Genomic DNA, 18,896 nt, shown 5'->3' on the forward strand with positions numbered 1-18,896 from the left:
CTGCACTCCAACCAACAGGTTGTGGATTCAAATCCCACTGCGGACACGAATGTTTAAAAAGTCTGCTCCGAACGAGCCTGGATGCCTTTACAAGACTTGCTTTATTTTATTTATTTATTAAACTTTTCGGTAGGGAAGTAACGTCCAAAATAAAAACTGACTGGTATCTGATTTCGCCATGAGGGCACCTATAGGTAAAATAGTTCTAAATTTCTCCACTAGGTGTCTAACTGGTGCCATGTCAGTAATCTTAGTAGGAAAACCACTGAATCGTTCCTGAATTAAACTGATATTTCTGTTCATCGAATGGTGGAACTGTATTTGCATGGGTACACCGAAGTTCAATTCCTTAAACTGTCCTGCCACCTAGTGGTAACATTTTTTTCTTTTGTAAGTGAATAATCTTGAGTAAAATAAGAGTTTCAGTGTACAGAAATTCTACGTCGCTGGCGAGCATGGAAACGAATCCCATCGAACCTCTCCCGTCTGTGAGTGTACGTGTCAACAGACACGCGCACATCCTTTAACGACTGCAGCGACGGGTTATGCCTTAGCATCATTTTAATGGATGGTCGATGGATAAGAAGACCAAACGGCGTGCGTCGGAGAACGTGCAAAAGGTGGTCTCTCCCTCTTGCTAAACTAATCCGTAGCTAGGAAACATCAAATATTAATCTGACGGTTTCCCCCCTTCGCTCGGCGCAGACGTTAATGTTTCGCACACTGTGCAGTAGTCCACCCATTTACCCTCGGAATAAAGAAGGATGGTTGCCACATTGGTTCCCAATGGCGCCTTTCTAAAAGGTCATTAATGCGCTCAGGTATAGCGCATTGATGCGTTTATGTCGATATAACGCTGTTCCGACTGCTTTAGGCGGGATTTATTATCCTTCCGTAGCAATAGGAAACTGATAAAAGCAGATAAACACCAGTCTCACTAAAGTTTAAGAAACCGGTAGAAGAGAATTTAAATTATTCTTGAGAGATTTGTATTCCTTAAAAGAAGGACAACATCGCGAGAAATATGTCGGCAAAATACAATTCCGTAGACACCTTGCTGTCAATCGATAAAGATTTTCTTGTTCACGTTTTTTTCATCAATAGGTCATCTCCAATTTTTTTCCCAATCTTCCCTTCATCAACGACCATCTTCATCAATTTTTTTCTTAATCTTCCCTTCATCAGAAACCATCTTCATCAATAGAATAGATCGTTTTCTAATCATCTTCATGTTCCTTTGAACAACTAATGATCTCAACCAATACTTTTTTCTCATTGCCTTCATTACTAGATATTTTTGTCATCTTTCCTTTAAGAACAGATCATATTCTTCTACAGTTCTTTTCTAGTCATCTTCTTCTCTTCAGGAAATGATAATTTTACTTTTTTCATCAAGAAAAATCTTCAATTTTACTTCGAAAATTGATCATCTTCACTTCTTCATGAGCATATATTTTACTTATCTTCATTTTCACTTCAAGAATTGATCATCTGATCGTTATTATCAACTAATACTTTTCTTATCATCTTCATCTTTTCTTAAAGTATTGATAATCTTACCTTCTTCATCAGCAAACATTTTCTCTTCAAGAATTGATCTCTTTTTCAACAAATGTTCCTTTCAGATTCTCTTCAAAGATCATCTTCGTAAAAGATCTTTATCAATAAATATTTTCATCTAGCTGTTCTTTCACTAGTAATCATCATCAATAGATCTTTTGAATTTCATACTCTTCAACCAATATTTTTCCTTTGAAGTTTAACAGATATTTTTCTTTTCATCCTTATCGTGTTCAATAAATATCTTCATGTTAATCAGATCTTTCCCTGTTCCTCTTTTGTTCCATCAAAAATCCTTGACGCTTCTCAACAAATATTTTCATCTTTCCTTCTACAAAAAAAGTCATCAGGACCAAATTCCTTTTACGCATGCGTTTACGGATTAATCGAAACAAACGAAATGAAAAGATGCTCATTGAAGTTTTTTTTTTTATTAACGACAGCGAGTTCGTTTCGATACATGATAAAGAAAAAAAATGAAAAAAATTCATCTGATAAGTTAATCATTGTAGTCTATAATTAGCTCACGTCAATGCAGATGAACTGAATCATCGCATGTTTTTCTGCATTTTCCTAATTCGCCATGCCACAGAAGGATTTTGTGGAAATGAATCTAAGACCATCCCTAACGATATAATTTGCTATCGCTGTAATGGAAAATGATATTTAGACAGAATTCTCATTAGCCTGTTAATTACTTACTTTTAATCAGTCTCATCGGCTGAAGATATCACCTTGTTTGGAATGAATTTGTACGGGTGTTACTTTCATGTTTTAATGAAGGGATTTTGGTTGCCATAGATGTGCTTTGAAAAGACTCGGGCAGTCAACAATTCGAAAACGTTTGGTGATTAATTGGAGTGTATGCATTAAAAAAGTTGCAGATCTGTATATCTCTGATAACAATGTAATTGGATGAACAATCGCTGATTGTTAATTCTTGTTATTGTTTGCAAACCATTGTTGCAAATGCTTAAAACTAAACTTCAGCTATCAACTGACAGCATGATCCGCATATTTGTGACGTAGATCTTACGCCAAAAGTTTAGAAGTGGTGGTGAACTTCTCACCACTGAGATATAAACTGCTTTTCCATTTCTTGATCAGCAGTGGAGACATACTGACTATTCTGCATATCAGCTGCGCGCTCGCACACAATTTATAGACCTAATAAACTGTGTTTTTTCAAATTTTTAAATATTTTTTAAGATTTTCAAAATGTATTTTTTTAAAAATGTGAACGTCATTCTAAGAAAATGATTTGACTTCGTTGTGGTATTGCATCGTTTTAGACGACATCATTTCCAATCACTTCCTCCCAAATTCCTTTTTCTTTCAAGTAATATGTAAGGAAGATTCCTTATTACTTCTACAACAAACGTAGAGTTTGATTCTTTGGAAGTCTAGTAAAAAAAAACAAACTAACAAAATATAAATCTTATTTTCTTGATGTTCGAAGTATTCCCATTCGTATCCCGTTTTTCAAATGATGCACTAGACGGCGTTTTGCTTATTTATTTATTTGAAAGCAGTATATAATCAAAATTTTATTTATCTGTATCCTCATTTATTTGACAAGCAAACTCTATCAGTACCCAAAGAAACGAGAAAAAAATGACATTGAAAAATGAATGTATGTGGAAAGATATAATTCAAACGTCTTTGATTTTTTTTCTTATCTGAGCAAAGATGAAAACAACTCAGACTCAAAACTACTTAAGAATTCGAATTATAAAGTTCAGTTAACTCTGAACTTTATAATTGAAAGTGTCATGTTGAAAAATAATGACTCCAAAAATAAGCAAATAAATAATGAAAGCTAGCAATAGTGACGTCACAATAATAACAATCATGAAAGCCAACAATGCATTTAAACGGGACAATTATAATACACATATCGAACTGATTGCATTGTCTTTCTTGTTTTTCTTTGTTTTACGTGCTATATTAGGTAGAAAAGTTAAATTAATTAATTTCTTTTTGATATCATCTAAAAAGGGATGGTCGTGGACATCCATCGTTCCGTTAACCTTTGACCCCGAATGGATTACACTCATTTCGGAAAACAGTTCCAAAACAAATCTAAGTGAAATCAAACAATCTCGAAATCAACAATTTGAATAATTAATTCAAAGTATTATGAATTAAATTCTGAAGTAGACGTCTCAAATTTTAATTTATTCATTGTCTTAAGAGAATTTAATTTTTTCACAGCCTTTAAATCAATTTTTTTTTAGCTTTGTTCATTTAGCAAATTTCCAACATGGCAGTAACTGTCGTATAGTAAATTAGATTTTTTTTTCATTGCCTTCACGCAACACGACTTTAGTAAGCGCACACCTCTCTGTTGCCAAGGCAACAGTTCAACCAGGTATTTGCCTCAAGGAACAATGCCAACAGGTGGGACTCCCTATCTATTTACGAGGAAAATGCTTCTAATGAGTCGGAGAAAAGGAAAACGGAAAACTGGCTGGAACAAAAGAAGAATAGTTTGGATAAGAAAAATTCTTTCCTTACTTGATAAGAAAGAACTAAGTAAACGAACTTCTTCGAGGTAATCCAGAGAATTAAATCTTGTGTTGGACTGGCGTTATTAATTGTCTTTACAACACAGTACCCGTGTACTATCTAACAAAGCAACGGCCACTGATATTCTGAAGATTATTGGACTATCGAACACGTTCCACCTAAGAGCATTGTTTCGCCTTAGTCGATAAACCCATTCGCCTTGCAGATAAATGAAGCGAACAATCTTCAGCCTATCAAATACAGCATCAAGTTGATATTTATATATTTTTATAATTAAAATCGACACAGAAAATTCCTTTGCTTTGGTAAATGGCCACTAGCAAAATAATATTTTATCTTCCTTCACGCACGTGACTAAACCATACATTGCTACCATCAGATAATGGGATCGATAATTAATTACAAATACAAAATTGAATTATGAATGAAAATGCTGAAATTAATGAAATAAAGGCGTAGATCAATTTCGTACTAGTGAAATAAAAATGGCATCAAAAGTTATTTAATAAAAATGTGTTTTTCACTAAATGCAATTTTTATTGTTTGAGGAAATGTCATTGTTAACAATTTAACTTTTTCCTCTTTTTATTGTTTGAGGATATGCCATTGTTAACAACTGTACTTTTTCCTCTTTTTATTGTTTGAGGAAATGTCATTCTTAACAATTTAACTTTTTCCTCTTTTTATTAAATGCCATTGTTAACAATTGAACTTTTCGTCTTTTTATTATTTGAGGAAATGTCATTGTTAACAGTTGAACTTTTTTCACTTTTTATTGTTTGAGGAAATGTCATTGTTAACAATTGAACTTTTCGTCTTTTTATTGTTTAAGGATTACGTCAATGTTAACAATTGAACGTTTTCTCTTTTTATGGTTTGAGGATATGTCACTGTTAACAATTGAACTTTTCCTCTTTTTATTAAATGCCATTGTTAGCAATTGAACTTTTCCTCTTTTCACTGTTTAAGGAAATGTCACTGTTAACAATTGAACTTTTCGTCTTTTTATTATTTGAGGAAATGTCATTGTTAACAATTGAACTTTTTTCACTTTTTATTGTTTGAGGAAATGTCATTGTTAACAACTGAACTTTTCGTCTTTTTATTGTTTAAGGATTACGTCAATGTTAACAATTGAACATTTTCTCTTTTTATGGTTTGAGGATATATCATTGTTAACAACTGAACTAATGCTATTTATTATTATAAGTTATTGTTGTTAAGGTTAATAATAACGATTTTTTATTATGTCGCTTGTTTCTCTTGCAAGAAATTAACAATCGTGATTTTCGTTTGGTTTTTATTGACTCAGTTTCAGTATTTTTATGTTTACATTCGAACAGGAAATTTTACGATCAAACGTTAAGAGGAAAATACCCATTTTCCCTCATTTACACTACTTACGTGTCTTTGCTGCAATAAATTGAAGCTCTTTGAAATCCGTAACAGATTTGACTGTATATTCTGAGCACATTCAAGAATAAATGAGATCAAAACACTACGATGAATTACACCACACAGATCATTTACTTCCTCAAAAGCCGTATTCGGTTCTTCTTTACAAGCAAAGAAAAAAAAAACTGTGATGGACTTCATCCTTCAATGGATCTCTACTACAGAGTGTGAAAAGATAATCGCAGAAAACCCCAAAGCACATTTGTAAACCTAATATATTTGTGATGTTCACTGCAACCATAAAATACCTAAGCCAAGTCATAACGCGACCATAACTGTCTCTGAGCCGCAGGCATATGACCTGTAAAAATGCACTCCACTTCCCCAACTCCTAGACACACTAAACTATCGTGTTTATCTCACTGATTTTGAGGATTTTTTTTACGTATTTTGTTCCTATCACCATAAAAGTTGTAATGACACAGATCATTTCACGCGCTATAAATCCATCCGTATAATGTGAAAATTCAACGACACCATTCAAATATGACTTGAAGCGTGTTTTGAGAGTTTTGTCTTAAAACACTTTAAAACGAAAAGTAATAATTTTGGTATCGATTTTTGAAGGTTATTTTCAAGGTGAAAGTTAACAAGGAAAGTGTATCACTACGTAAATTAAAACACGGAAATTTAATTACGAAAACATCGGGTTAATGGGTGTATTTCTTCAAACTATTTATTCTTTACAAGAAGACATTCTAAACGCATTAGTTCATCTGGATTAGTTCTGTCAGCTATAATGGAAATTTCATTTTTATTTTACTGATAAAGTTGGTTAAAGGATTTATACTTGTATTTTTCACCAAATGCTGATTTGGTTGCTGATAACGAAACTATTTTTCATCAAAAACACCTCTAGTTATTTTATAGCCATAAAAATGTAAAGTACATATTTGAAAAGTAATTAATTTGTTCTCAGAGCTTCACTTCGTTGAAAATGAAATTAGTTTGTTATAAATGGCTTATCTGTTCAGTATCAGACTATAAATTCATTCATATTTAAACGTTTCTGAGTTGAATTTTGTTGACAACAATAGTCCTTTGAAAAGTATTCTTGACTTCCATTGTTAACAGTCTTTTGCAGTTAACAAACCATAGGTTTATAAATTACGAAGTAAACATGTGACAATTCAAATTAAGCATTAATTATTAATATCTTAATTGTTAAATATTAGGACAGTTATTCTTTCTATCTCTAATGACTTCTTATATAAATTTTCTAGAATTTTTTCATAACAACATTTCGAATGTTATCTTTAGAAAAATACTCATCACTATTTAGTTTCTAGTCAGAAATATTGTACACAAATATTTGTAATACGTTGTAGACTCCAACGCTCTTTGCTAAAACAAACGAAATTACCTGTGCTTAAAAACAAAGTTCCTATTAAGCAAACACTCTATTTAAGAGCCTATTAAATGGGTCCGCTTCAAATGGTTTTGTGTTTACTCTTAGAGCGTTCAGAAGAGAAATAGAAAATGAGAATACATTAAGCAAAATCCCGATATGCCTACCCCATTAAATTCGTAGGTAATACGTAGAACGACATTCTTTGTAATCTGTAAAAAAAAGTAAATTACTTGTAACTGAGGGTGAAATATAAAGACTATCATTAACTGTTGTAAGAAAATAAATCAACATTAAAAGGAAAGCTTCAAAATAATTTTCTGGTAAGGCTGATTGTCATTTTAAAAATTTTTTATTATGTCGTAAAAATTGAAATAGTTATAGGATTTTTCTCATGTTACAGGGTTTTATTTATTTAGTTACTTTTTATTCTACTTTCGATTTATGCTGTAATATATTTACTGATGATTAAAATTCATACTTCGAAGACCTCTGCATGAACAGGCGTAGTAGCTTTCGAAGTCCCGGATGGCAATAAATAAGAATTCATCTTTGCTAATTCCTTTGTCTAAAACTTGTGTATTTGCTAAAGCAAACATTTTTTTTAAAAAAAATTATAGCTTTCTTAAAAATTAAAATTTCAATTTTTAAGAAAAATTTAAAATTTTGGAATTTCAAAATTTCAGAAATTAAAACACGTCTGTAGTTATTGTAATTGCTGAACCTTGATTGCTCAGCGGTTAGTTATCGACTACATTGTTTATTAACTATTCCATACAATCCCTTTGTACAATGACAAAGATGATGATCATTTTCCTTTGAGAGAAAGACCTTGGTTGGAATTCTATCTTTATAAGAACAGATGATTTAACATATCTCATATGGAAGTTGTAGAGCTTTTTTCTATCCTGAAAAGCTGAGATTTTTACTTATTGATTGATAAAATGGTGCGAGAACACAATATACGTATATTAACAGACGTAATACAGCACTTGTTGAAGGATCGGTTTCAACGAACAGTTATATATTGCTTTCATAAGAGCCTATGCTGATGAAGATATTACAATTGGACGATCTGTTCAGGGTTAATTTGAAAACTAAAAGATTTTGTACAAGGAAACAGTATACAGAAAATTTCATGTCAAAACTAATTATAACAAACAAGTTTGACTCCCCCATTGTTAGATGTAAAATATTTAACAACCGGAATAATAAATATCCTTCAGAACCACGTCTCATTCGCTGTTGCAATAATGTCAAACCAAACAGTGAACAAACTTTTCATAGAAATATGTTCAGAAGCTATGCATAGCAATCCTATTTCTCAACTTACTACTGGTTGGCTCTTAATGAATCCTGGGAAATCTGTTCAAATCTCCGGAGAAAGAAGACGGATTGGAATACCAGAAAAATCGAACAATGATACCGAAAAAGACAATCCAATATTAAGAAAAGCCTAGAAAGAATTAGACTCTGCCGTATCAACATATAAGAAACTGTCTATAGCGTCATTTATTTATATTTTCTTTTCCTGAATTTCCTAATCGTATCCTAAGTTTTTGAGTGTTTTATTTTTGGCCTAAATTCACGCAGTCTCTTTATTGTTGTTGATTCCATGCATACTCGACTGAGAACTGTTTTGAACAATTTAATGGTTGACTAAACCAACCTACAATGGTCAAGGGCATTTCCTTGTACTACTGGTAATGGTTCTCTTCTGTATAACAACCTATGCTTATTGCTACGTGAATGAGGTAGCCCTCTAGCGGTCATTTAGAATTTCATCGGTATATTACGCTAAAAAAAAAAAAAAAAAAAAAAAAAAAAAAACAGTATTAGTATCAGAATTTTAATACTTTAAAACACAAATATGCAAATATAACTGCATAATTAAACTAGTTTTTAATACTCGCCTCCAAAATACATTTTCCTGCAACTTTATAAACTTGTAATTACATTAATATGTCGATTCTCAATGCTTTGATTAATAGATCGGCTTCTTTCGCTTACTAGCTGTAATGGCTTAAATGTTGCTAACAGACAGTGTTTAATTCTCGTCGCTATTCATCTGAAACACCCGATACGACGTCCGTATACCAATGAGGAAGCAAGTGCTTAGGCGTGGATGATAAATGATGAATATCTACTGCATTTGTCAGGTGGTAATGTTCTCAGGACTATTACACGACTCTGTTTTAGTAAACAGATTACTAATTGCCTTGAAATCTGAACGTTTGGGTCCTAATGTAAAATGGCTACTAATACTGCGGTCTTGTGTACTGTTATTTGAAGAAATTTCTAGTGAAATGTACTGTTAATAGAATGCTATTTCTGGAATACTATATTTTTAATATGTTGAGTTGATTGTTGAGTCAACAATACAGCGCGATCTCAACAATGGTGGAGCAAAACAATTATATCCAAGAATAATAATCTCTGTAGTTATCGTGAAAGAAATAGAATGATTTTGTTATGGGTTGCAGTAAAATAGACCCGATTTATTGATTCATACGAATATGAATTTCTAGGAAAACAACGATGTTTAGGACTGTCACAGTTTACTCCATCTTTTAATCCCCCTCTATCTTCCCCTAGATTCGTTTCTCTTTTTCATTAAAATGCTATATATCCTACAAACAGGGCACTGTTGCGAAACATCTTGGCGACAACTTTCTATCATCTCCTTCCAGATCTACAACAAGGGAATTGATTTTTTCGCTCACTATCTGCGGATGCTGGAATCTAAGGAATGCTGGCCACAAGCATCAATATTGCGTGCTAGAATTCTCGGGCAACTGATTACTGCTCTTAAGCTGATAGTGCGTCCCAGATTTTTTTTCTCCCTTCTTTCCTTGAAAGACTGCACTAAGTCTTTTCTTCGTTCTTCTTGGACTTATGAAAAGTATAAGAGCGTTTAAGTGGAGAGAAAAGATTTTGCTTTTTTTTTATATTTTTCTATCGAGTTTGGTATCTTTTTTTTTTTTTTATAACTAGACGAGAATGCCTTTGATTTTTAGCTCCAAAATATTGAGGTTGGAACTCGCAATCTGTTTTGCTGTCTCGATCTAGATGACTAAACATGGATATATTTGAAATATTTCACTTCGTGAATCAGAACGCTAGGATTTGAACGAGAGAAGGGTAGTCTATGAGTGGAAAAACATGGAATGTAAAAGATAATGTCCTTTGTTAAAAATAAAAAGTGAGCTGTGTAAAAATAAAGTGTAAAATGGGTAAAAAAGTAAATAATAAGTGTGTAAACTTAGGTGTAAAATGAAAACAATTAAGTGAATAAAATATAAATTATATTTACGGTCATTGAATTCTTCTAAATAGTTAATTAATGAACATTATAAACTTTTAATATTTTTAAGAAATTCAACATTTATTTAATAATGGTCACAATTATAAATTGCAGGTGTTATAAACTGCATTTATAAAATTCAAATTTTGATATTTTAAAAGTAAAAATAATGTAAATTAGTAGAATTGTTTCTAGTTTTTACAGGTTTATAGTTATGGTAAATTAAAAAAAAAGAATCGTAGTATTTTTATATAGTATTAAATTATCGTGGAAGAATGTATTTTTGTTTTGCTAATTACGTATGTTCTTTTGTCGATTTCTTTGAGATAAACCAATTATAAAGAGAGAGAAAAATGCTATTTAAAAAAAAAATCTGAACTTGAACGTAATGCCAAGGTATTCAACTCGACATTGGTCATTATAAACCTATAGGTTAGAATTTCATTTCTTTATTAATTAACCTGGTCACATTTATAGTGACATGATAATAATCTCAGAACTTCACATTATTACATTCCCACACAGTATAATTGTAAAGATCCAGTTTTTGATAGTAACTGTAGACGACTTGATTTCAGCGCCATCCAATCTGTATCCACTCGACTGTCACATGAACGTAAAATAATGCATTTTGTAAGTGACAAAAACCCTTTAACTGTATAGTGAGTAAATATAAGAGTACACGGTCATATTTCCAACCTACTTTCCCCTGACTTCCGCCCTAAACATGTCATTTATTTCTTTTACTGTCGATCTGTATGCATCCTGCCATTTAGCTAGCGTTAATCTCATTGTGTTGCTATTTTCCCATTCCTTTAAACTGAACACAGTATATAAAGTACTTAAGATATAAAGAAAACACGTTAAACATATTTGCAGGAATGACAACGATACATGATTGATGACCTACATACTTCGCATCAGTGTCAATCCAGCAAATATACACAGTAAACCGCCTATCTCGTATGCCTTACGGTCTGGCCGATAATATTAACATCCCGCCAACAATATAATCCCCCTAATCCTGTGGCTTCCTATCTTGGAGAGGGTTGCAGCTGATTACTAGGGAGATGATTATGAGCACGGTGGTTTCTCGTTGCCTTCCTTGCCGTAAGTATTTCTATTTATGACTATAGCCGCGTGTGTTCACGGGGCCGATTTGCCTGTTTTGGGGGATGAAAAATCCGAGATATCGGGAGGAAAAAACCCTCCACCTCCGTATGAGACCGGTTAGCTCACCTTTAGTCGAAAGAGACCAGATAAAGGTTCCTTACGTCATGGACGGGAATCGAACCCAGGTCTATCCAACCAAAGGGTTTCGTCTACACCGATTGAGTTACTGAAGCTCAATATTTACGGGAACCTATACAAGCTAAACCAGAGGTTTGGCTTGTATAGGTTCCAGTAAATATACCATCCGTTTTCTTTTCCTAACTCTTTGGGCAAGGCATATAAGGGAAATATTTCATTAAACTCCGAATACGACCCTTACTTATTCAGTTAGTCTTAGCTAGTAAAATAATGGCTTTATCACTAGTGCCCTATTTTTTGTTTTATTGCTAATTTTTGGATTATTTTCAATGCATTTCTGTTCCACTATTCATTATATTAAATTTTTTTTTCATCAGACGCTGAAAATGAAACAGGTTTTATTAAAACAATGGCAATTTGCTACCAGAGTACTTTTCAGGTGATATCTCGAAACATTTGCTTACGAAAAAAAAAACAAAAATAATTGTAAACGTCACAATATACTGACACCGTAAACTTATTGCCGTTGCGTCACACTAAGTAGGACTTCACCTCTGCCTTCCGAAAGCTGTCAGACAACTTTCACACTCGACTGAGTTCTTATTAGCAAGAAAGAACACGCACGAGCTTTCCTTTCCCCCCCCATCCTACTTTCATAGAGTGACGCATACGTAAGACTCACCTTATGGGCCAGCGGGCGTTGAAGAGCTCGCAAAAAGAATTCTTCGGTTTATACGATGGAAACCGTAGAACGAGAGGGTGCATTCTCGCCACCAGAAGGGGCAAGAGATTGTATTTCCACGCGCAAATAAACGCTGGAAGGGCATTATCTAAAAATAAAAGACTCAAGTCTTATTATTACAAGACACGTTTTCACCTTTCTCGATTTATCTTTTATATTCAAGTAATGTTGCCGGTAAAGAAGAAAGATTCGTATACGGAAAATATTTTACTCGGTAAGTAAACACGGTATTAGATTAACAACAGCACGCACTAGGATTTATCCGTGCTAATTCATCCTCTAAATATTTATGAACGCATCAAACGTAACATTTATTTTTCGCGAACATCTTTAATCAATTGGAAGTGAATTATTCCAAACAAAATGCGCTTTATGAAATATAAATCTAAACGAATGCATTACTGCAAGCAGAACATAGTGGAGTGGCAATCGCCGAAGCATGCTCCAAACATCAGTTAATTACAGTTGAGATTTCGGATGCAGTCTTCGCATATTATCAATCTCGTTTCTAATTGAAACGATTTATTTATTTAGGTGATCTTTAGAATTTCTATGTTATTTTTCGGTGAAATATTTAGTAGTTTCTCAAACCGGATGCCTTCGTCGAATTCATTCTACCAAAAACAGTGATTAGTTTACGAAATTTACGATTTAAGTGCAGCTAAACGTAGCTTTTAGCAAATAATACTAATAAAAAGCTTAATCCAGTATTGAATATTGGAAGAATTAAGTATTGTTCTTTCGCAATCATTATAGCTGAAAAAAATAACGTGTTTCATTCCATTGTTGATTATTCTAATTGTTGTTGGAACATTTAGAAGCATTGTTATAAACGTCTATAACAAATGAACATTCAAAAGAGAAAAGCAACAGACGTGGTTTGTTACATTGTTGAATATTTTAGTTATTTTTCGAACAGTTTGAAGTATTATTGTAGACGTCTAAATGCAGTTAATCTTGGCTGTATGCATACTCTTAATGTATACGTTACCTCGTATACATTAAGAGAGTGTTTTTTCTGATCTGCTTGATCAATAATTTTTCTTAAATATTAAACGTATATATAGCAAATAGCGAAGTTCATATTGCTATAAATGGGTTAAGTTTCATACAGGTTACGTACTAATTTCCCAAGTCCTAATGCTACTCGCTGCTGTTTGGTATTGTGACAACGTTTATTATTTTGTCTTTCGCCACTTCAACGAAGCACGGAAGGATAAAAGCAGTGTCTAGACATTGATGCAAGGTAAGCAAATGCCACTAACCTTATTCTTGGGTTACAACAAGCTCAGACTCAGTTGAGATGGTAGGAAGATGATGCAAAAACAGACATTTTTTGGGTATTTGTTTATTTTTTCTTAGGCATTATGACCATTCAGGTCCAACATAATAATGATACTAACAGCAGTAATAGTCTAGGCCAAGGGAGTTCCGATTATCTCGTTAAAATCAAAAGCCTGAACATCAGTAGCGCATGAAGGAATGAGTGAGTCATTTTCCAGAAAGATCATGGACGAAGTTAATGGCCAAAGGATGAAGTGCGGTCAAGGACGTAAAGGATGGGTGAATTCAACAAAAATATAAACTCCGTTTTTTTTTTTTTTAATTCTGTAAAAGAAAAGGATCAATATTGAACTCCATATTCTTAGTAATTTTTAAAATTATTCGGGATATTTATAAGGAATTATATTTCATCTAAGGATATCTATAAGGAGTTATATTTGATCTAAGGATATTTATAAGGCGTTACTGAAAGTAAAACACACCAGATGACTTACCTTTATTTAAAAGAGACACATAGATTTCTCCCTTTAGACGGTATTCGAAAATATTTCTATAAATTATCGCATTTTTCTTATCATTAATTTTTTTTTCTTAAAGGTCATTATTTAAATAGTGGACTTAAGAAAAAAAACGTCATTTTGTTTCTAGTATGACCTCTTTAAATACTGTAACCATCAAAAGAAATACAAGAAGAACTATCGATTTGCAAAATTGGCACTCATTTAAAAGTAGCAGTTTCAAGTACCTACGTTATCTCGTATACATTAAGAGAGTGTTTTTTTTTTTCTGATCTGTTTGATCAATAAATTTTCTTAAATATTAACACTTACAATAATAATGAATCTTCGTCGTATTATAACTGTAAGCCAATTCAGGATTGGTTGGTTAATCCTCCACCAATCTAGATCCTCCATGTTTTGGTTTCTTGAGATGGTTCGCCTATTTGATTCTTGACCACGTACCATGTATTAATGACAGCGGAAACATACAACTGCACCATATATGCCTGGTAGACGCAAGTAGCACACGACTGTAGTTGTGAAAACATAACATTATTCCTTAGTTAAAGAAATAATGAAACGAAACTGTTATATAAAAATTTTGAGTTTAAGAATTTGCAGTTTGTAGTAGAAACGGTTTCTTAGTAACAATAAAAAGTTCATCTTTGAAAATTGCAAGAAAAAGTTGCATAATATCTATCAACAGGTTCTATCTAATATTTCATTATTTTAATAGAAATTTATTTTTCTTATTTTCTTCAAAAATAAAATCATATGTCGTTTTAAAACCATAACAGTTAACCTAATTGTTAATTCTTTCTAACAACATACACTGTGCCTATTGTTGAAGAAACAATACTAATATTATTGTAAATTTCTCCAACAATAGTACACATTATTGGAGAAATTTCACCAAATGAAATAAAACTCAATGAAATTCGCACATTTTTCTGTAGCCACTGAATAACAGTATTTGCAGACAGTAGACAAACGTTCTACATTCTGCTGTCTAAAACGTGTTTTGAAATTGCCTGCAAGCTAAGGAAGATCATATCTAACTTTTTTCGTCTGTTGGTTTTTATTTATTTATTTTTTATATATTTTTTTTTATAATCTACTTGTACCAACGCAACGAAAGCAGGTACGAGGCCTAACTAAGAGGTCATAACTGCTTCGCGTAATTTCTTCCTTCTCTGACATATTTAGCTTGAGGAATCGAGATAGGCGTACAAAGAAAAAGAACCGGTAACAACTTACCTACTGACCTGTGTTTACCCGCAAATATAAAATGTTACTAGGTTTCAGAATTTAGGCTTCTAGTACTGAGCGTAGAATTGAATTAAAGATAAATAAAATAGGATACATTGTTTTATGCCGGTTCTATTCCAACAATTATTTACAACAATACAATATGAAAAAAATGACAATTCAGGGTAACAATGTTACAGTGGGTTTTGTTGGCAACAATACAACACACACTGCTCATCATCATTGTTACTGCTTCTCAAAAAATGTTGTTTGCGTAGCTAGGCTGATTACGAATATAGAAGAATATTCTGTAAACTACACATTGCGTGGTTGTTCGCAATCACGTGTTCTAATCAAATCGTGTGGTACTGCTTCTTTCAGTGTAATCAGTTGTCAAATATAGCAACGCAAGAACAATTCTCGAGGGACAGACAGTACTGCCACCTAGCGAGGAAATGATGTTTTGGTTGACCTAAGTAAGCGAAACTGTTTATTTCATGAGGTTATCCTGGAGATATAAGACAGTGACCTATAATTTACTACGCTTGTCATAATGGGTAGTCTGGCCATATGTGGGATGCTTTGAAAGAGAAGGAAGGAAAAAAGATTACAAAAATAAATAAATGATAGAATTTTTGATATTATCTTGTCATAAGGAGAAGATTTATTTCTTTGAGTTGATTTGTTTTACATTATGTCTTAAGTATATATATTTTTCCTTGAATTTATTTATAGTTGATTGCGCAAGCGCAGTCATGTATTATTGGCCGAATCTGCGCAATAGAAAAAAATGTAGCAAATGAAATGTAATTTTTGATTTAATTCGTTGGGGCAGGTATCTACCTTTCTATACTTGTGGCCTACATCGGGAATAAAAAAAAAAAAAAAGTAAAAAAAGAAGCTATATTTGTAAATTTTTTATTTACGCAAATTTGTTAACACAGATGAAAATTGCGAGTTTCCATAATCAAATAATTAAACCATTGTTGACCGTCTAAAAATAAAACCATTGTTGCGTAGCTTAACAATGTTCCCCCTTTTTTTTTCAATAAAAGTAGGTTAAGACTAAAATGGTTATATTATTGATTGGTAAATGCAGTTTTTCATTGTGTAATGTCGCAAATGACTACTGATAATTGGGATTTTATTTCCTATCATGAAATATATAAACATCTAGCATAGTATTATATGATTCTTTCGTTTAATCTCTATTCAGATACTTCTTTTTGTTAATATTAATTCTGAAATCACTAAATCTATTTATGATGTATTCCTTAAGCCATTTTAAAAAGAGAATTGAATGATTTAAGAGAAATAATTAAATAATTGAACTAGAGGTTCGCTGTTATTGGAAATGGACGTATAGATTTCCTATTGTTCCTTCATTCGACCATTGCCTGCGCCTAATGCTGAACACACAAACCCGACGTGCAATTACACATCGTTGACATAGACATGTTTCCCGTGCCGTGTCAGCTGATAGTTCGTTAAGTGCTGCCCTATTTTCGGTGGGTCTCGACGAACGAGTAACTCAAACCTTCTTATTATTCTACTTTCTTTCACCTTGACCACTGGCTTCCTATTGGCTGTCAGGTGTGATGTCATAAAACAGTGAAATTAAGGCACGTCGAAAAATGCAAACAAAACTAACGCCCGGATCTTCATAACGAGCTGGATTGATACGATCCGACTTTCTGATTTTTCTTCCTCGATGGTTTCCGAGGTTGCTTTGTCGTATTTACCAAGCGACGGGTGGACTTTAAGGACGCTATGGAGAAGCGTCGTGTCTCTCATCGCCTTGTGGGTGTTCATCGCTCTTTACCGCAAGCAAAGAAAGCACGCCGAACTCTTAAGGAAGCTACCAGGATCTGGAGGGAGTCATTTTTTAATATCGCTAGCAATTTTAAAAACTTTGATTTGGAATCAATTGATAAAACTGAACGTACGTAAGTATCTTTTGTAGTTTTATTTATGTAATAATACCGATACGTTAATTCTCCTGAAGTTTTGCATTAAGGCAATCCGTTCTGTTATACGAGATTTGACGTCTTCTGTAGTATTGGAAATCCTGTATTTTACTGTTACCGATAATCACTGCCTGGTTTTCTGACTAATCATTTATTGCAGAATCTGAATGTAAATACAGCTATGGGATTAGATGGGATATCAGCTAGGGTTTTGCGAAAATAGGAACTGACATTGTTTTGGACTAAGCTGTTTAAGTCTCAGGTCCGGTTGAGTTCCAAGGGAGTGGAAAGATGGCAGAATTATTCCTTTGCATAAGGGGGGGGATTTCTAAGACTACAGTAGCAAATTATACACTTTTTTTTTTATAACAGAGTAACGGCAGAGTTGAATAAAGTAAATGGCTACACGATGAGTTTGCAAAGACATTTGATAGTATACCACATGAAACACTGTTACGCAAATTAGAACGCAAATTAGATTCGGGTTTTCCCCGATGAGTCTTCGGACTCCATGGAGGTGTCGTATAATAATAATGATATACAGAGTTAGATGTAAAGCTAATCATGTTGATGACTTGAAGGTTGGATAGTTATTTCTTTGTTCATAGCAGCAAAGTCTATGAGACCAATATATTATGTCCGTAAATTTGCCTGTCTTCGTGTCTTCTTACTTTCGATTTTGCTTATTTTGCGAGATAAAAATCCTAGTTTCTAAGAGAAAAACTTAGCCACCTCCTTATCAGATCAGATAACTCATCTTCACTTGAAAATCCGTAGACGGGATTTAAACCCACCAGTCAAGGAGCATCGTTGAAATCGACTAAGCAAACCTAGAAGCGTCTTCGCTACTCTATAAATACGTATATTCGGGGTAAGGACTGATATTTTTGGCTTTTAAAGAAATATTTCTGTGCTTAATTAAATTTTAATAAAATGCGCATCTTAATTATGGTAAAATATATCCCATTCCATCTATCATTCACGCTATACATGGATCGACATTTTACACATTCAGTAAACCACCGATGGTTTACTGAATAGTTAATCTTCGCCATTCGAAGAACAAATAGCTTTCTGGATACCTTCCGTCTGGTCAGTGGTTTAGGTAAACAGACGGCAATATACATATTTCGACACCTTAGCTGTTGTTTTTAGTGTCTTAGCAGCCAAAGTATCTTGGAGCTGATATGGAAAGATAATTCACGACTATCTTTTACGGTATTTTTTTTTTATAAATTGTCTTATATTATTATGAATCTATTTTCAAATGTTGAGACAGAATTAAAAACTGAATATTTTATTTACGAAAATAAAAATGTAGTATTAAAACTTGTAATTCTTTCTCTCAATCGTAATGCCTCGTTTCTTCGTTTTGAACTTTTATAATCAGATAATTAATAAAAAAAATTCAATTTTATAAATTAATTTTTTTACTCATTTATTCACTTTTTTTTACCCTCGTCTAGAAAGTGTTAGTTCTTTTAAATGTTTAAGAAGCAGTTAGGTTACACCTAATTTACACATTCAGCTGGTGGGGTTTCTAGAAAAAAAGCGAACGCTTGACTTAGCGATACGTTATTGGCGAAAATTAGTTGGGGATTTGGAAACTAGACCTTCTCTCTCTCTCTCTCTCTCTGAGATACTAATATATAGCGAAAGGCCAATATGCGAACGCTTTCCACGGTTTCTGATGCTTTATTTCTGCGTG

At 33.0% G+C, this 18,896-nt stretch overlaps 1 protein-coding gene across 4 annotated transcripts in view; it reads left to right on the top strand.

Annotated features, from left to right (window-relative positions):
* Window positions 1-18,896, top strand: part of LOC150099563 (cytochrome P450 4V2-like) — a 56,520-nt gene that overhangs the window by 21,112 nt on the left and 16,512 nt on the right. Inside the window, exon 1 of one of the 4 annotated variants that reach the window (XM_090403628.1) lies at window positions 11,252-11,306. The exons of the other annotated variants lie outside the window; for them this stretch is intronic. Within the exon in view, the coding sequence (XP_090259754.1) occupies window positions 11,267-11,306 (40 nt within the window). The 5' untranslated portion in view covers window positions 11,252-11,266. Of the gene's footprint in view, window positions 1-11,251; window positions 11,307-18,896 lie in introns of those variants that run through there. 4 annotated transcript variants of the gene reach the window in all.

The sequence above is a fragment of the Typopeltis vanoorti genome, chromosome 14 (assembly GCF_054136105.1).
Source record: "Typopeltis vanoorti isolate ZY-2024b chromosome 14, IOZ_Tvanoo_1.0, whole genome shotgun sequence".
In the NCBI taxonomy this organism is placed as follows: Eukaryota; Metazoa; Arthropoda; class Arachnida; order Uropygi; family Thelyphonidae; genus Typopeltis; species Typopeltis vanoorti.